This window comes from Corvus cornix, chromosome 10 (genome assembly GCF_000738735.6).
Source record: "Corvus cornix cornix isolate S_Up_H32 chromosome 10, ASM73873v5, whole genome shotgun sequence".
Classification (NCBI taxonomy): domain Eukaryota; kingdom Metazoa; phylum Chordata; class Aves; order Passeriformes; family Corvidae; genus Corvus; species Corvus cornix.
In genome coordinates, this window is record NC_046340.1 from 3,563,934 (window position 1) to 3,583,474 (window position 19,541).

General features: G+C 39.2%; 1 protein-coding gene across 1 annotated transcript in view; it reads right to left on the minus strand.

Moving 5' to 3' along the window:
• The window catches only part of BNC1 (basonuclin 1), a 74,420-nt gene extending 54,921 nt beyond the window's left edge, over positions 1 to 19,499 (minus strand). Inside the window, exon 1 of the mRNA XM_039557711.1 lies at positions 19,475 to 19,499. Coding sequence (XP_039413645.1) covers positions 19,475 to 19,483 — 9 coding nt within the window. The 5' untranslated portion in view covers positions 19,484 to 19,499. The remainder of the gene's footprint in view (positions 1 to 19,474) is intronic.
• Positions 19,500 to 19,541: the final 42 nt, after the last annotated feature.

Consider the following 19,541-nt stretch of genomic DNA (forward strand, 5'->3'; position numbering starts at 1 on the left):
GCTCATGTCAAAAGTGCATAGCAGTGCATGGGGCAGGGTGCTGACTCACACAGCAAGATTTCACAGAGCTCTGCAGACCTTTCTGCAGGTACCAGTTGAAGCCTGGAAGCAGTAAAGTCACATTTGCATTGAGTTTTCCTCATAGGGTTTAAGCCAGGACAAAACTACGCAAGGGTAGCTATGCCACTTCCCCAAAGCAAATCAGCCCCAAACTGGTTCAGGCAGTGCCAAATATCAAGGAGCAGTATATTGGTATTCAAATTTAGATTTTATCTGTGTATAACTGTGCAGAATTTTGTAACTTTGCTGCAAGTGGTCCTTCTACACGCCAGAACATAAAGTAGATTTGGCATCTTTGGATTACAGACTGGTGCCTGCAGCTTGCAATTCCAGGGTTTGCTTTGAAGCTTCAGCTTCTTCCCTTGCAGTGGTTTGACAACGATCATGATTCAGCATATTCAACATGCTTAGATCAAGATGGCTTTTCCTTTATCATTTGGAACTGAAAGAAAACAACAAGGACTTTTTTTAGCCCTTTCTGTCACATTAGTGGACCAGTTAGATTTTACAGCCCTTGCACTCTTCAGAGGACACAAAATAATTCCTGTTCCTTCCGTGCACCCCAAGAGAAGTGTTACAATCAGATATAAACACATCTAATTTTTCATCCCACCAGAACTATGAGAGTAGACAGAAGATGGAGCAACACTTGTGCTTCCCAGGAATGTCAGACAGTATTCAAACAACACTCAGCAGAACCACCCTGAGGTGCTTTGCTCCATATTGTTCCCAGCACCAGACAGGCCCCCAAATTAACTGTGATCCATTATTTCATTGAATCTGACCATGAGGTCAGTGGGAGTTGTCAGGACCCTACATTTATGGAAGGAAATATTTCCTTTTCTTTAATACTTCTTATCTATCCTATCTGTATACATAACATTTGTAACAGGTTCAATCAATTAATTTGAGTATTTCTCTTAAAACCCACATTAACTCACTGACTAGAATCTACTAGTTTTCCAAATACTTTACATGTTACTCTTTAGATTTAGCATGTGTTACTCTTTAGATGATTTTTTTATTCCTGCCCAATGATCTGGATGTGTTTTGTAGTTTTCTGACAATAATTCAATCCACACAGGGCACACTCTCTCCAAGTGTGATTAATGACAACTTGATTTGTGTGCAAATAGCCTAGTACAGACTATTGGATTCTTTCACTTCAAACAGTCACAACTGCAAAGAAGATGAATATAATGCATATTTCAGAAAGGACCATTTATGCCACAACACATAAGTTGCATTAATTCCTATGAAGGAAGCTGTGACCTCACAGGGTTATTTTAAGGGAACCTTCTACACATTTGAATGCTAGGGCTGCACTTAGGCCCAATACATATTCTAGTATTGCTAATAAATTGTTTGTCTCCTTATATACACACACTGCTCCCTCAAAATGTCAAAACTGCATTTTGGGCAACAAGAAACTGTCCTGCTGCCTTAGACATACTCTTGTAACTAGAAAGAATCTGTGGAAGGAAACCATTCAGGGAGCAGATAATGGTTTGGGGGCTTTTACAGTGGTCTTAGGGATCAGTGTTTCAGTTTGACTTGCATTTCACTGGAGCCTTTGCAATGTCCTTCATGACCCAAGCGCAAACAGAGTCCTCACAGCTATGCTGGTCCCACAGCCAAGCAAGCTATCCCAGCTTCGATAGAAAAGTCATTTTTTTCCTGTTTTGAAGTTTTGAAGTCAAAGCATTATTAGAGAGATGCCAAAATTGACTTCACCTCCTGCTGAATGCCGACCCTCCAGGTACATTCAGCAACTGCTACAACTAAATGCAACTGGCCATGGTTGGCATGCCCTGATACTGCATTTGTTCCAACAGATATTCCATGTAGACTGATGCCAGAACTCACGCACGTTCCCACAGTGAAGGCTGTGAAACATCAGGTTGTGACAGCTGGTTTTAAAATAAAAGCTGTCCAATGAAATATACAAAAACATAAACAAGAGGACTCTTGTTAGCCCAGGGAATTCAGTCATTTTCTCAAGGCTAGTTTTAAGTTTGCTACATTTATCAAAGGTATACCTTTAATGCATACATAGTTCCACCTACCTATAAAGGGAATGACTGAGTACAAATTGAGGAGTACCTCCTGTGCAGAAAAATAAAAGCCATCTCCCATCTTCCTCATTACTTTAATCACTATAACCTGCAGAAAGCAAGTAAGAGGTCATCAAAATGCTGTGGCAGTGCTCCATTTCTATGTTGCAAATTCAGAATCAGGAACTTCAAGGTCAAAGTGTTCACTGTATTTCTGCTTTTCTCACAAATATCTCCTTGCACAAACCAGATAAAGTACATGACATGCAGTCACCTGCAATTTTAGAATTACAAGACACTAAGACAGTAATGAAGAGCTGTGATTTCTAGAAGCAATTCACCTGCAGACAATCTAGAGTGCAACTGCTCCTCTGATGCAGAAGGACCCACAAGTCCAGGTGCTTTCACTCCAGAAAGCTCTTTTATTTACTAATCAGAAGGCGGCAGATAGGCTGAAAGTTCCTACCAGAGCAATCATGACTACAGCTGGGAAACCCATGACGTTCCTACAAGGCTGTTTAGGAAAAAGGGCTCCACTTTTCCAAGGATCTCCAGGTCAGCCTGTGACATGAATCAGGTCCTTCCAGGGAATACCTACACACCATGTCTTCAATTTGAAGTATCTTCCTTGGTATTTAATAATTCAGAATCACTTTAAAAGTAAGGCTCTAATTTCCATTAGATACCAAAATTAGTTTTAAATATTTCTCTGTAACTTAGTATTTTCTGTGCACCTTGTAAACCATTGAGTGCTGTAAAAATCCCCAACCAGGCTCTTCCCCTGGGGTGTAAAAGACCAAAGGAAATAACCCACCAAATATCCTTTCCTCTCAGAATGAATAATAATTGCAAAAGGACACACTTAGGTTTATGAAGAACAGTAGATTCAAGGCATAATTTTATATAAATTACAGTCTTTTCATGATTATTTTTGTCTAAAGGTGGAGCTCCTCTAGCAAGGAGGGTGATCATTAAAAGAAGAACTGAGAGACAATTCTGCATAACTACTTTTTCTGTCTTATAAGCCCCTTTAGTACTCATTTCTTCAGTCATGAAATGTCTATTTGATCTTTTTTTTTATGTGACATGCAAGAGTGCTTTTTCTTGCCTTACAGCATCATTCTAAATAAACCACCAAGCACTATTTGATTCTTTACCTTAAACAAGAAACATCTGCATCTCAGACTTCTTCAGCCCACAAAAAAAAACCTCATTACACAGTATCTTGCTAAACTTGATCCAGAGAAATAGATAAAAGTCATTATCTCCTGTCTGTCCCATGCCAGTAGTCACTATTTCCCTACTGCTATCTCCTCCACTTACATTCTGAAAACAAATATCTACTGTAGAAGCATTACTTTTCTTTTTTGAAAATGAAAGGGAATCTTGAGAGAAAACTTCACAAGGAATCTAAAAGGAAAACCTATTGCTTGTGAGTTTTAATAAGGGTAAGTCACAGAAACTCTGTTTTAAGCATATAAATGGTTTAGATTTTTGGAAGGAAATAAACCCGCTATGTCCTAGCTAACAGTTTACTAAATGAATTGATCCAAAATGACCTTTTCATTAAGTGTTAAAATTTCTTCAGATATAAATCATATTAGATTGCAAGCTCTGTTTTGTACACACAGTCAAGTATTACGCCTGTATCCTGTAGGTAGAACAATATTCTACTGGAAAAGGTACAGGCTATGGTTTACAGGCTATGGGTAGAAGTGAAAAGAATGCCTTCCCAGAGGAAAATGCACCTGCAACTCGAGACTGTATTAGGGTATGAATAGGGTAAATGGTCTGGTTTAGCTTATCCACTTAATAGGCTTGAGGGCAAATGTCTTCTGTTTGATCCAAGTCCACAACAGGTATTTTCACTGGCAAAGTGAACTTCTCTGGACCTGCTGTAAGAGGGACTCGGGCAGGCTGGGGCTAAGCTGCTCTCCCCTTTTGGGTGCTAAAGTCACCTGGACAGGCACACAGCAGAGGATGGATGCAGTGCTCCCCAAGGAGCACAGCAGCCCTCAGAAAGCCCTGTGTGAGGCTCCCAGGTGGTAAGAGAGCTGTCTACAGAGTCCCCATTACATCTGCAAAAGATTTAGTCCATGTCTGAAAAGCCTTCACTGCAATAAAGCATGGGATACAGCAATTCCTATCCCTGATTTACATCAGTACAGCTTTGATGACAATGGAGATACCTGGACTTCAAAAGTGCATGCTTTGACACAAGACCTCTGCTAGAAGCAGTAAGATAGACTTCTTGTATATTTTATGCTCTACTGTACAGCACATTCACTAAACAGTACACTTAGAAAACCTAATTAAAAAATGGCTTTTCTAACTCTGTAGTAGTACCAATTACACTGTAAAAATGCACTTATGAGAGCTGTTACAAACTGTAATAATTTTTTAGAAAATATTTGTTAATATATATTTCAGAATAGCCAATATTTTCATAAATATTTGAATTACATCAAACATCACACAGTCCTTATATTTTAAGCTTTGAACTGCATAGCCACGGCATGCTTTTGTCATTGTTACAGCAAAGTGAGTCTGGTATTTCAGATCAAACATGGTATGTAGTCCAGATGTGTTAGCTGTCACTCTGTGAGTAAACATTTCTGATGGACAGTGTGTTAACAACAGATTATTACTCATGATGTTGCATGATGGTTACAAAAAGTTAGCCTGAGTGTCAGAGATAACACCAGTGAGAACTGCTGGTGGAAGCAATGCAGATTGGTATGTTTACAGTCATTTCTGTCATGTGCTTCCCCCATTTAGTCTTCAAGGGAGAACCAAATATGATCTGAACAACTCCCCATGGGGACTGTGGTGGAAATACGGAGCTATTTGATCTGACAGGCAGGACTCTCACTGCATAACTATCAAGCATGTTAAGCACTGCAATATTAAATTCATAACTGTGCAGTTAAACTACTAAATACATGCAGGTTTGACTGAAGTGCTAAGCACATTAATTTATATCGTCATTTATGTGCCCTTCTAAGAGGATACTTGTGGGGTGTCTCAGATTAACAGATGTTAAGTGACAAAATGTTTGTCAGTCCCTACAACAAAGGCAGTACAAGCAACAGTATCTGCAATTTAAGTTTCTCTTTACACAGGCAGACCTCAGTCTTGGCCAGAAGAGACTCTTCCAAGACAGGGTCACCATTTATCTTCTATAAACACTCACCCATCAGCTTCCCTTCTGTCACAGGGAGAAGGGGTATCCAACTGCTAACACGGTATTATGTCTTTGTGTCCCTGGCACATCCCTGGAAAAACAGGATGGAGGGATGGCACGTGGCATGCAGATCTGCAAATTCCAGCAACTGTGCAGTGGGCACCTCTGCCGTGCATATACAGCCCAAACAAAACCAGCTCTGCTGGACCTGTGCTGGCTTCACGTGGGGCCAGGCTGGGAGCACCTGCACCCTGCTCCTTACACTGAGCCAGCAGCAGCAGCAGCTTAGCTGGCAGTGGCAAAGAAGGTTTATAGTGACAGAAGTGCAAGGCAAAGGTCACTAGTCCTGGCAAGGTGTGAAAGGTGTGGTTTTTTTAGCCTGGTTAGATCTCAGCTAATTGAGAACTGTTAGCAGAGATCCCTAAATTGTCCTCATGGCCGTGACTTCTGGCTGTTGAGTTGAATACAAGCCATTTCAAAGTACTTGTTCTTCCCCCCACTTGCTAAAATATGACTGTTTTGATACTCTGCTCCACTTGTCACTCCTGACAAGTGAAAATAACAGGCAGTATCTAATGTGCCTGCCAAGGACCTGGAGTCCCAAGCCTAGATGTGTTACACCATAGAGAATTACAGGTGATTATATAGAGAACTGCACATTCTAACATTGCTAACAGGCATCATGAGACATGCACAAGAAGAGGACACTGGTCTATTTTCTTCACCCAAATCTGTTCACTATACAATGCAAAATCTGCCTGGCAGGATATCATGTTCTTGGGACCACCCAGGAGCTCAGGCCACTTAGGTCTAATGTAAGATTACACAGCATTTTTATTTTTCTTCAACAACCATCAGAAAGGATAAGTTGTGCATGAAATGTGGTTAAGGAAGCTGCTCCATTTTTTTTTAACTGAAAAGATATTTTCTAGTACAAAATGTGACTGGAAACTTCAAGACACTTTCAGTATTATTGTACACAAAAACCCCCCAAAACACAGCAAACATACCCAGTTATTACACCTGAGAAAACACAAGCTCCCTACATGTTACAAACATGCTTTTAAAATTTATGATGCCACTCTGTCACCTCAGGTTAATCTGCACAGTATCACTGCCTCCAACTGAATCACACTGCTTTATGCCAATTGTAGATAGTCCATCCTCAATGGAAGAAATTTTAATTTTCTGATTTGTCTAAAATTGCAGAAAACTACAGGAAGCATAAAGTCTACTGCCTAGCATACTAGGGCTTAATTTTCTTCTTAAAAATGGCAGCAATGTATGTTTCTGGTTAGGGAGGTGTGCCAGTAGTGCTACAATTAGGGTTGTGCTGTCACTTCAATTATAAACCTGGTTTTTTGAGGGTTTACTAAAACTCCAGATTAAAAAGAAAAGCTTGCTGCAGGCTGAAATGTTTTGTGTAAGATCTCAGCCAGGGGATAACATGTTTCCAGCATTCTGAAAAAATTAATCAGGTGCTTCAAATGTTAGAATTTAAATGTGCTTGAAGAGGCAAAATACTATAAAAGAACATTGAGTTATGAGGTCTCAGTGCAGAGCAAGTTGCTTCCCAGTTCCTGTCAGAAATACTATGCAGAAGTATGGCTGCAGATTAGGCAAGTAGAGAAGAGGAATACAGAGAACAAAACCCCAAATGTTCGGGGGTGTTTTGTGCTGTTTGGGTTTTTTTTTCTTCTTTTCTTTTAAAAAAAAGCAACAAGCAACTGGGATTGGTGTGATCAAAAAGAGACTGATCTATGCAATTTTGGAGGAACAAACTACCTTTTTAGAAATGAGAAGTAGGGCAAGGACCACAAGGACAAAACAGGCTTCCCTCAGTGGGGTGAGGGATGAGGCAGAGGTGTGACAGTTCTCACACGTGCACACTGTATTCCATGGGATTGGCAGCGAGTGTCAACACTCCTCAAACTAAGCTTAAACCAAAAATAACATAGTGGAAGATGCACAAGGCTGAGTGTGGGCTGCAAAACTCAAGTGAGCGGGCAGATTTATAGTGACAAGATTATCTTGCCGTGACTATCTGAAAATGCTGGATCTGAATAATGGAGTTCTTTAAAACCATCCTGGTTGAATTTGCATCCCCACTCCTGACTGCAGTGAGGGCACACTGTCCCAGGCTGAAGGCCATTAGTTAAACACAGAAATGGTATCACACATTGCATAGTCGTGGTTTCTCCATGCTGCCTTTGCTCTCTTCTACAAACACTTCTTACAGAGAAGGGATATCTTTTGCCCTAAAAATTTATTCCTTGATCTCTCATGCTGGCAGGCTGGTGACACTGACACCTCTTTGCTATTGAAAGTACTATAAAACACATCCATGCAATACAAACAGACCCTTGTTTCTGCATCTCCTGCAGTTTAGAAAGTTCCAGGTCCCACACATTCATTTTTGCCAAATTGGCAGTTGCTAGGAAGCAAAAGAAAAATGCTGGCAATGGTTCCGTGGAACTGGGGAACATGCAGGCAGTTTTCCTGCAGCACAGAAAAACACGCAGGAATTCTCAAGTAACTTCTTAGGCTTGAGACATCTAGGGAGATCTACTAATAAGAAAAGCAAAGCAACTTCAAGGGGATGATAGGAACGAATTAAACAATAATAATTCAGCTTTTGCAATGAATTTAAATCGAACACTTGGATTTACTTACCTATTGTAGTTGAAGTGTCTACAGAGGTGGAGAAGTTACTTAAATACTAGCAGCCTGCACATCTACGCTGCACAGCAGAAACAAGTTTTTAAATAGAAAGTAGTCAGCCTGAGCTGAAATACAAAGAGATAAATTGCAACTGCTAGCTTTAATTAGACTCCCTTAATACACGAGAAACAGTTCAAAAACTGTTCAGAAAATAAACATTGCACTGCTGCTACACTAACAGTAATTTCTCTTTTTACAGAGAGGAAAGTGGGACCAAGCAGAAACTGTTAGAAACCTGCAAGGTTAAAGGGTATACCAATAAATGGAGAGGTCAAAAGCCTATTTTTACAGAGCACCATGCCTAGCTATTTATTGCTTTGTACTTTTGGGAGAGAGGGTTGTGGGAAAAACAAAAAAAAATCTGATACCAAGGCACAAGATCAAGCAACTGTATTGACTGCTTTTCCGAAATATTCTTCTCATACAACAATGAAAAATTGCATGGGCAACTGCACTGGGGAGCAAATGAAGCGCAATGGGATTCTGCCCATTGAAGATCATTGCAGTGTATTACCGAGGTGAATTCTTGTAATTTAAAATATATGGCTTAAACATCGAAAAAAATATTCTAAGTTCACATTACATATGATGTACATAATGTACTTTTATCTTTGATCAGATCATACAGCAATTGATTATACCCAGCCTCCACCAGCAGAAGCCCTCATTCCAGCTGCTTGATTCTTGCAAGAAGGTCCATCAGGGCTCTCAAAAGCAACCATAAGCTTCACACTCTGCAACAGCTAAGATTTTGCTCAGGGTGTTTAAGGTCTGCAGAATTTTTTCCCCCCCGCTCCACTTCCTCCACAGTGCTCATTTATAGTAAAATAGGGAAAATGCTGTTGGCAAGAAGATATAAGAATGATTTCCTTCTCCTGCTACTTTGATGATTCCCCCTAGGGAATACAGAACAAAGAAAATCAACATTGGCGGTAGCGGAGAAGATCCAAAAGTCTTTTAGGGCAAAGGACACAGGTTGTGAAACAGCTCCCTTCTTCTGGATCTATTCAATACAATTCAATTGTCAACTCCATGCAACTTCTTTTGTGCTGCTACAGTGCCTGATGCCTCGTGCAACAGGGCACCACATAACCCCTACTTCTGACAGACAACACAAGAGAAAATAAAGAATAATTCCCCCCGCGCCCAGTGGAGAGTTAACTACAGAAGATGGGAATTTTCTTCCTTCAACAAATACCAATATTTTCCCAAATTCAGGGATGTTTGTAGAAATTCATGAAGAATTGTTGCCTCTAGCGAAACTTTACATTTTAACACTGCAAATATTGAATATCTTTCTTAATCCAGGCTTAAGCTGACGAAGTATACACAAGTAATACAGGTCATTTTGCAAAAAGCAGCAAATATCTGAAGTGCACATTGTTTTCCTGTTAGTTCTTGACTAGAAGACACTGCCTAACACGTAACACATGGCAAGCTCATCAGGAAAGCAGAGTGATTCATGGGACCTCCAATCTCAGAGTTCTGCATTTGCCACACTTCAGGAAAACTAAAGCCTGGAAGTTCAGGAAGACTGCCTGCTGGACTTTCAGCTCTGTGACCTGTAAAAAGAAACACTGTACCACAGCTGACTTCTGAAAACTGTGGTAATTTACTAGATAGACTGCACAGCAACAAGTCCCTTCCAAAAATATAACAAGAAAATTGGTTTGGTAATTGTCAGCTTTTTAATTTTGAGCACCAACACAACTCTCAATCAACCAGCTGCACCAGGAAAGGCCAGGCTGGGGTGGATTATGCTGCACAGTTCCTGATTCTTTTTGGTCCTCTTGAGATACCCTGGTGTAATTTAAATCAGGTCTTCATAAGGTCAAAAATGGGCAAAATATTTCTTACCAATTTTCAAAATCAAAGATGCCTGATCCAAGACTTTTCACAAGTTTTGAGATGAAGCAAAGCTAACTGAAAAGCTGATCGATACAACAGTGTTGAGTCAGACACCCCACTTCATTTAGAGTGCTATAAATGCAGAATGAATAATTTAACTGGGAAACTCATGCCCTCATGTCTGTTTGTGTGCACACACATACACACAAGCATGTTTACACACATCAAAAATGAGTCCAAGACATAGGGCTACTTGACAAACAAAAGAATATTCATGTTTTGGCAAAATACTACTTTGCTTTTACTGGCATGTAAGCCCAGGCTGCACTAGGCATATTTTAGCAATAATGATCAAAGCAAAGGCTTTCCCTGAAGATTAATGACTGGCTAAGAGGATAGTTTGAGGTCTGTTTACCCCAGCTGGTCCTTAATTCCCAGGAAAAGCATCTGCAAGGCTTATTATTGCTATAAACTTAAGATGGAGGGAGGGGTTACGCTGTTTCAAATGATACATACAATGACTTTTTAGAGACTTAATATCTTGCATATTAGCCAGAATGTTTAACCCATCTCTTAAAGAACTATTCATCTTGAAAGTAAATAACTTCAAACTTCCGTAGCCACACACTTCATGTAAGCACTGCAAACTCCTTTACAAGCAATTCATTACCCACCCCAACCAGCCTCTACAGCAAGTGAGGAAAGAGATATACAAGGATCATTTCCCTCTTCATTGAAATACAGCTACACCTGGGTGAAGAATGAAAGCTTTTTAACAGCAGACACAACTCCTACATAATATTTAGGACAGAAAGCAAAGAATATCGTCTTTACTTCAAACCAAGGAGGATTTAGCTACACAGAAAGCAACTGCTTGACCAAACAGAAGCTGATGTGTAACACTCTTGGAAAATATGCATGTGGTTTTTCAGACAGATTGTGAATCTCTTATCCACACTGCTGAACAGCTACTCAAAGGAATAATTTCCCTGATTTAATGGGGGAACAGTTCCAATTTGAGTAAGTAGTTTCCAACCTGAATCTTATTCATCACAGTGGTCACGAACATCATGGCTCACCAGAAGATCCCAAAAGCCTGCACTTAAGTTCGAAGTCTTACTGCTTGAAATGTTATTCACTAAAACGTGGACTTCTCAGTTATGGTGAAGTTGCATCTTAAAATACAAAGGATCCTAAAAAATAAAGTTAATATGCTCAGCTTAAATTCACAGCAAATTCTGGATTATTAATAGTAACTGGCCCAAGGAAGGTCTATGGATTTTAGATTATTGTAATGTGGCAACTGACGGACAGGTTAGATTCAAATCTTGAATGTGTTTCATTTCGCTGTATATACGTTAGCAGTCATGTTTAGACTTGAAGTAGGCTATATACTATACTTTCCTGTATACTTTCCCACAGACATACTCTAAACAACAACAAAACAAGTTGTTTTTAGCATCATTATGAAAAAATAAAAAAAACAACTGGATGTTCCAAATTAAGCATGTGACTCAAACAGTCTCTTTATAAAGGATGAATAAACCCAATAGGACTAATTTCTTAAGACTCCAATGATCGAAAGCCTATTCATAGCCAGCAAAAATATTCATGGTCTTGAATGGGATTTGCATGAGAAAAACCTGTGTTCTAAAAAAATTTTACCTTTCCTTGCACAAATAAAGCTGCTTTGCTAAGTAGAGCAAGATTCAGAAAAGTGTGGAATGGTTTTGCAAATGAAAACGTCTTCTCAGCTTTCATCCTTCTGAACTTTCTACATCTGTATGAAGATAGGTGTAAGAATTAAGACACCCTCACTTTAGTCTCTACATTCTTCATTATCAGTTTGTAAGGTAGTGAGTAGACTAAGTAAACGAAAACAACTCAGTGAAAGATGATGCAAAAATGTATTTCTCATAATCTGAAAAAAAGCTTTAAAAAAATGCATTAAACTTTATCAAGTGGTGTACTCACTTTGGAAATAAGTGATTTTGAAAAGATCCAAAGACTTTTGGGAAACCAACTTCCACTGTGTTTGAATTTCTGTGTGTACCTAGATCCTTTCCTATAATTAAAAAGGCCTTTCAAACCGTGAGCCCATGGGGTTTCCGTACCTGTTAGGAACAATCCTTCTCTCTATGACAACTTTTAGCTTGTTTCAACATACCTCCTAAAGGAAGGCATCCCTAAGTGGAAAAGCAGCTGATCTCATTTTTGCAGGTAGGTGTGATGCAAAACAGCTGAGAAGCCTGGTTGTTAGACACCCATAACCTATATTTACCAGGAAAACTCTCTTTGGACATTAAAAAGGGCAACTGACTGATCATGACAAGACATGAGTAACAACTTGTGTATAATACACAGTAGTGCCACTCATACAGCTGTGGAGACACCAAAGGAAGCAGAACAACTCTGCTGCTACACCGTTTCCCAAACCTCTAACTTTCATGCAGACAGCAGGATAAAAAAAACTAACGCTTTTGTTTCTGAAAAATGCCGATCTTTATGTTTTTATAAACATACCATGTTTATGAGAGATGCTGGGTAGGCTGACATTATTTATTAGCACATTGTTGTCTGATCTTTCAGCTCATCACTTTGTTTATTTCCTGGTTTATGCACATATAATGAATCCATGTAGTTGCCTTTTTATTTTCATTTAGCCTTGTACAGCTGAGCCATTTTCCCTGGCTTCAAACTCCCTCCAGATGTCCTGACTAGTCCAAAGATACGTTATTTTGGGAGAGGATACCTGCAATATTGTGATCCTACTTTTTTTGTTAGGTTTTTTTACTACTGGTACATTGTTTTAATAAAATCTTACTGGCTCCACATTCCAGACTTCTTCAGACAGTTACAGCAGATGAGCTCAGATGGTACTACATGACAACACAAGACAGCAAAGATAAGATTATACAGAGATCCCAACAATATAACCAAAATGAAAGGACCTGGTAATCCAAACAAGATTCAGACTGCAAAGATATTCAGAAAGATAATCCACTGAGTAACACATATTTGATACCTAAGTCTTCACTGCCCCTCAGCTTCTATTGCATCAGGTGTATCACCTAGATCTGGGCAAAGTTAATATAAAGCAACAGCAAGACAGACTCCAGTGTACAAAGGTATCAGAAAAGCAGCTATTTCCTGCTTTGAAGCAGGTTAATGTGGAATCCCAATACAATTCTAGCTGCAGAACTTCTCAGGGAACGTGATAATGTCAGCAACATTTCAAAACAAAATCCTACTCCAAACTTCAGAAAATACTGCAAATTTCTTAATGAATTTGATAAAGCACTGAAGTCTAAAACCAGTAGTTTCACAGATATTCCTGAGAGTATATAAACTGATCTGCAGCAGTTCTCATACATCCGGGTGCATTACAATGAAAACAACTTCCCAGCTGTCAGTGTGAGGAACTGTCTCTGGCAAAAACCCAACCAATTAAAAATATCTCATTAACAGCACAACACTACTTCTATCCTTTAAAATAACTGCAAACTCAACAAATCAGATGACAAAAAAAAAAAAAAAAAACAAACAGGAAAAAAACTCATATGAATATGGCTTCAAACAACATATTGTTTTATATGTTACATGCAGTATTTTTAAAACCTAATTTCATTTTTTCCTCAATAGAAATTTAGCCCTGCTTTTGCTCCTCAGCACAAATACCTTTTATTCCTTTGGTCATTCATACCTGAAACCAACAAAATGCATTTCCCAATCTGGAACTTATTTATGATGAATTTCTGCATCAACTGGCTAAATTACAGCTTATTCAAGCATATATATTAAGCTCTTAAGTATTTTTGAAGAAAGTGCTGGTTTAGAAGCTGAATTGTAGAGAGCAGTTTAATTCAAAACACACCACTTTTATTGACAATAATAGAATTATCATCCAACCAAATAATATATACATATATCCAAAAGAATAGAACTTTACTCATGAGACTTTATCTACATCATGCTGTATCAGAAAATGTTTTACATACTAGACATGATTAGTTGATATTTGTAAGTTGATACTTAAGTACTAACAGCTTCTATGACTACGACATCTGCATTTTACAATCATGAAAGCAAAGTCCTATTCATCATTATGCTTTAAAACAAGAAAAGTGAAACAAGAAAAACAATTTTATGCAATGAACTCATTTCAGTTAGTTAACATTTATTACATGGGGATACTTTGACTAAAATCCACGGTACTCATTTTGATCCAACTACTGTAATTATAGAATATTTAACTGTGTCAGGATAGAAGAAAGTAAAGAATAAAATCAATTTCATTATCAAAAATCTGCATGTAAACTTATACTAAAACTTAGCTTCTTATCGATGTCAGATTCAAAAAGATGCCAAACCATGAACACAAAGTTATTGTATTTGAACACTGCTAATTTATTAGTTTTTTATCAAAACTGTCATTACTGAAGACAGTTAATTCCCTATTTTTTTCATCTACTTTACCTGTTATATTTATTTGCAAGTGAAGGACCAGGAAGTACATTTATTTAAATGTTATTTACAAGCACCTTCAATGTGCTTCCAATGTAATATATCATCAGCGCAGTCTTTGATTTAATTGTTGCCGTCACTCATTTTTGTGCACTAACACATGTATGAGTTCCAAACGCCAAAATATTCTTGCCTTTTTTTTCTGCTACATACCAGATTTTGTAACCTGTGTCAAGCTACCTCCAATGCTTACAACTTGTGAACAGAGGCCAACAATGAGCCTCCCCAGACACTAAATCATAATCTTCATGTTTTTCGTATTTCACATTCTAGCCACGGTTTCAACATCCATACCCCGTGACATTAGGGAAGGATAAATCAAGGAGGATGACAGCTCCCTTGTAGAGACTGGTACGGCCCTGGGATCTGCCACACCCAACACCCACAGCTTCTGCCAGATGTCTCCAAGAGGTTTGCTGTATTAACCCCTTCAGGAGTAACTGAGGGGTTTGTGCTGAACCTTTTTTAAGTAATTGCTTTTTTTTTTTTTTTTGGTAGAAGGAGAGAAAAAATACAACACACTCTTCCAGAAACTCTGACTAACTAAAGCACAGACAGAAGGCTATCAGTGACAATTAGCAAATCAGTCCTCGTATTTCCTTGAAGACAGGAATTAGAAGTTAAGGGTTAGTATCAGACAACATTCCTTCTTTTATACCATGCTGTGGTCCCACATGGTTACCTAAAACGACACCGTAAAAATTTCTAAACAGTTTAATGTTCATGTCTTCAGGCCCAGGACACTGCTTTACCCTCTTGGAATCAGAATGCCCATTAAGTGCCCTTCAGCCAAACAGACTATTCAGGCCTTAAATCAACAGGATTTCTAATCCAAAAGCCGTATGACAAACTCTACAACTCTTTCTCTGGGTCTGATCTGGCTCCAGGGACATAAATTTGCATGCAACTTCTGTGAATAGTCCCTGGGCTTAAAGTTGCACATGTGCTTAAGTACTTTGTTCAGTCTGGGTCTAAACCAGCTACTTTAAAATAAAAACAGAAGCCATGCAAAGAATAACATTGTTAAAAATACTTTTCCTCTGTAAATATCGTACCAAAGGAAAAAAATGCAACAAAATAAACATACTGATTCCTAGAAGCACAACATACTGACCTACCAGCAGGTAAACAGCAGCTAAAAAGCCATCAGCAAATATCAATGCATGCCACTTCACATGAAAAGGCAAAGTCAATTTTACTTAAAAAAAATAACAACAGTAGATGTGAATTGTATCAGAGATTCTTTGTCCACTATCCCAGGTAAAAGCATCTCTGGCTATAAACAGAAAGCAAATGATCACAGCTCTTAAGAGCAAGACTGGCCCCTATTCTTCACCGGGTTTATTTTGTGGATTTGCAGGCAGATATCTAGGCAATTTCATTTGTTTCTCCTGGGCAAAATGCGTTCAAATTGCTAGTTTGTATGTGGCTTTTCATAAAAAAGTAAAGCAGTAAAAAATAACGCAAGGCTTGCACTATCAACAAATGTACTTATGAATATTGCACTTCCTAAAACTACTTCCAGTTTCCTTTGCAGTAGGTTAGGATTCAAGTTGAACATCAGTATTTCTTTAAACAGTTTAAAGAACACACTAAGTCTCCATCTGTGGAAGAAATCATATGAAGTAATACAGTTATTGCAGCTCTTGTTGAAAACAAACATACAATGATCAGGGTTGGACTTGGGCAGAAAGACATTAACATGCCTGCAACTATTTTTCATTTGGGGAACATGCCACTAATAACGTTAAAAACACTTGAAATAACTATCCAAATTTCACAAGAAACAAAGTCAGATGCAGTTTCTATCATTTAAATGAATTGCTCATAAAAACTAGCAGTGATGGGCTGAGGGCTTGTTCTCATTTACAAACATTTCAAGACAGAACTACTATTTCTTCTTGAGAAGGATTTTTTTCCTCCAGTTATCTCTTCATACACATGCTCAACGAGTTAAAGGGTTAAGTAACCATTATATTCTAAAGAGCAAACTGTTTGCCTTAGGGCCATCTCCTCCTTACTCCTGATGAATTGCCTGACACTTCATGTATCATACATTACTTTTCACTAGGAAGCAGCATTTGTTTCCAGTCATGGTGTAAGAACTGACTTTGGAAGTATGAAGCAATATGGGACAGAAAAAAACCCTGAACTACATCACCAGCTACTAAATAGTCTATACCAAAATAGTGATACATCTGCTTTATTTACAAATATGCTTGTACTTAGAAAATAGGCACAGAAGTATATATATATAAAATTATATGCATACTAAGATGAATAGAAGACCAACTGTGAGAATCAATATTCTGAGTGACAAGACACTCTTCTGGACTAGAATGAAAGAAATGCAAATGTAATTGAGGGCTTTGCACAAAAACTATTTGTTAGATGTAAGCTGAACATATGCATCCAAGCCCCTGGCCCAGTTCCCTCTGTGATCTTAGAAAAACTTGTTTGTAAGACACCAGGGGTTTCATGTGCAGCTCCTCCCAGTGCTTCACACCTCTGAATCATCAGTGCAGCGTCCTCCCTCTCTTCCCTGTATGGGAAATGAATGCTTCCTTACCACAATGGTACATCAAGGGTTAAGTCATAAACATTTATAAAGGAGTAGAGACTGCAGAAGCTCTGGACTGCAGGGTATGCAAGGACTGAACATAAATTTTAATCAAAATACTTCTATTAGCTGAAGGAAGTGGCCAGTGTAACAACAGGTATCAGAACAGCGAGGAGAATGAATGCCTTTACACAACATATTCAAAACATTAAGATGGTGTAGAAGAAGAAAAATAAAATCCCTCCTGCAAGCTACCCCCTTCCCTGGGGAACAGAGAACAAGAAACATACTTAGGAAAGCCAAGAGCAGATAGGGGCCAATACAAAAGCGTAAAGAGCTCAAGAATAGTTTTCTCAAACAAGTTGTCAGCAAACAGCTACAAAATCCATTCACAAAGCAGAAGTCTGTTCTCTGCCCAGTTATCCTTTTAATAGTCTGGTTTTTGTTACCAATAAGCCCAGTGAGATGAAAATCCAATGTGTGATGTTCCTTCAACAGGCTCTGCCCTTTGAATCCTATCATATTGCCAATGAACATGGTTCTATGAGTTCCACTGTAGTTTTTTGCTTAAGTGAAAAGTAACACTAAAATACATATTCCAACTCTCCCGACAAAACAGGTTGCAAAGTTGAAACTTCCCATTAAGAAATGCCGAAGGACTTGCACGTGTGTGCATCACAATTCAGTTTTATGTCTTACAGTATGACTACCTGATTATCCCATTACAGAGAGCAAAAGATAAACCAAAGATCCCCAGTAAGTCAGCCTTATCCTTTTATGTGAGATGAGCCAACCATGTGCCTGGAAAGATTAAATGAGTTCCATCATATAGAAGGTAACAGACTCTAGAGTGTCCAGGCAAACACCATTTCTAACTTGAGAACCTGGTTTTGCAGCCTTTTTGTTTTGCCTTCCCTCAAACAAAACTTACCACGTTAGCAAGACAGGCGCATTCACAAAACGCTCAAAACTTACATCCAGTCTTCTTTCCCACCTAAGAATTCCCTTCATTGAAGGCTTCCAAAGCTATCTTTGGCATCCTGACTTTGAACAATGGAGTTTTGTGAGTTACCTCTCATAGGTTCTTGTCCAGCTGTAAGTTTGCACATGTGACTGTCAGACTGCTATGTTACATAAAATCATTAAAGACTGTGCACATTTGTATTTTTTGTTTGCTAGGAATTAATACCAGCACTCTTTATCTAATTACAATGATTTAAAAATAATACAGGATGAAAAAAACTAGAACAAGGACAGCCATTATACACACAAACAGCTGATTAAGTATCTTTTACCCACTCCTTTATTCACATGAGACCATAAAGGAGTTGGAGGAGTGGGTTTTTTTTTCCTTTTTTTTTTTTGTTAATAGAAGCATCCAGCATCCCTGAAAGACTAAAAAAACCACTCACTATTTCAAAAATGTCCTTCAAAGCAAACATAACAGCAACTGAAGAAGTATCCAACTGGAGCACACATGAAATGAAATGATATAATTAAGACAATCTATTTTGCAGACAATTTTTTGAAGGTAACACATGTTACCCTCAGTTTGGCCACAAGAAGAATCACATAGAACATTCTAAGAGCAACTGCATTAGGATGTAAAGGAAAAAAAAGGATTAAAGAATTTTTGCACATTGTTTAGAGCTGCCTTTTTGGTTTGTAGAAATCTTTATACATGGGGAAAAAAATCACATTCACCTGTAAGTAATAAGCGTTAGCAGAATGCTTGCTCTCAAGAGCTCAACCATGTTCCAGCATCCTGGTAGTTGAAAAACAAAAGGCACTACCAAAACACAAGATGGTATGTTTGAATGGAGGAGGAAATCTACCTTAAAACGTTAATTCATAACACAAAAACACACTGTCTGTGTAACTCATTGGAAACTCAAGCATCAAAGCTAAATCTGAGCATTTACCCTAAACAGGAGAATGAGTAAAATGAAACCAGAGGGTCTTCCAGGAGGCTCCGGATGGCATTGTGATACTGCTGTCAATTTCTCGGTGATCTTGTAAACATACATGTATATTTCAATAGGTTCTTATGACCACAAAAACACTTCCCCGACTGCTATCAAAGGCTTTACAAGGTAGCAATTAACCATCACCCAAACGCGCAACGCCCAAGCTTGCTAATAGAAAGGGCAAAATATCGTGCCCTCCGGCAGTTACGATAAAAAGAAAAAACACATACGCACACAACCAAGTCAAAAAGTTAAGGCCAAAAGCCGTCCCGTCCTTCCTGGGGCTCGGGCAGCGGCGGTTCCCCGTGAGGCGCCACTCCCCGCGGCCCTCCCGGGGCCGGGCCGCTCCGTCCCCGCCGCCCCACGGAGCCTCCTCGGCGTCGCGGCGCAGCCACGTGCGGCCGGCGGGGAGCGGCGAGGGCCGCGGCCCGGGGCGGCCCCGCCGCACGGCCAGCTCAAGGCGCCCTTCCAGCCCGGAGGCTGCAGCGGGGCTTCCCCCCATCGCAACACCACGTAACCCCGAGTGCTCGAAGCCGCCCGCCGGGAAGGTACTCACAGGTTCCATGTCCGACGGCACCACAAGGCACTTGACGCTGGGGCCAGTCCTGAGGCGACCCGCACCG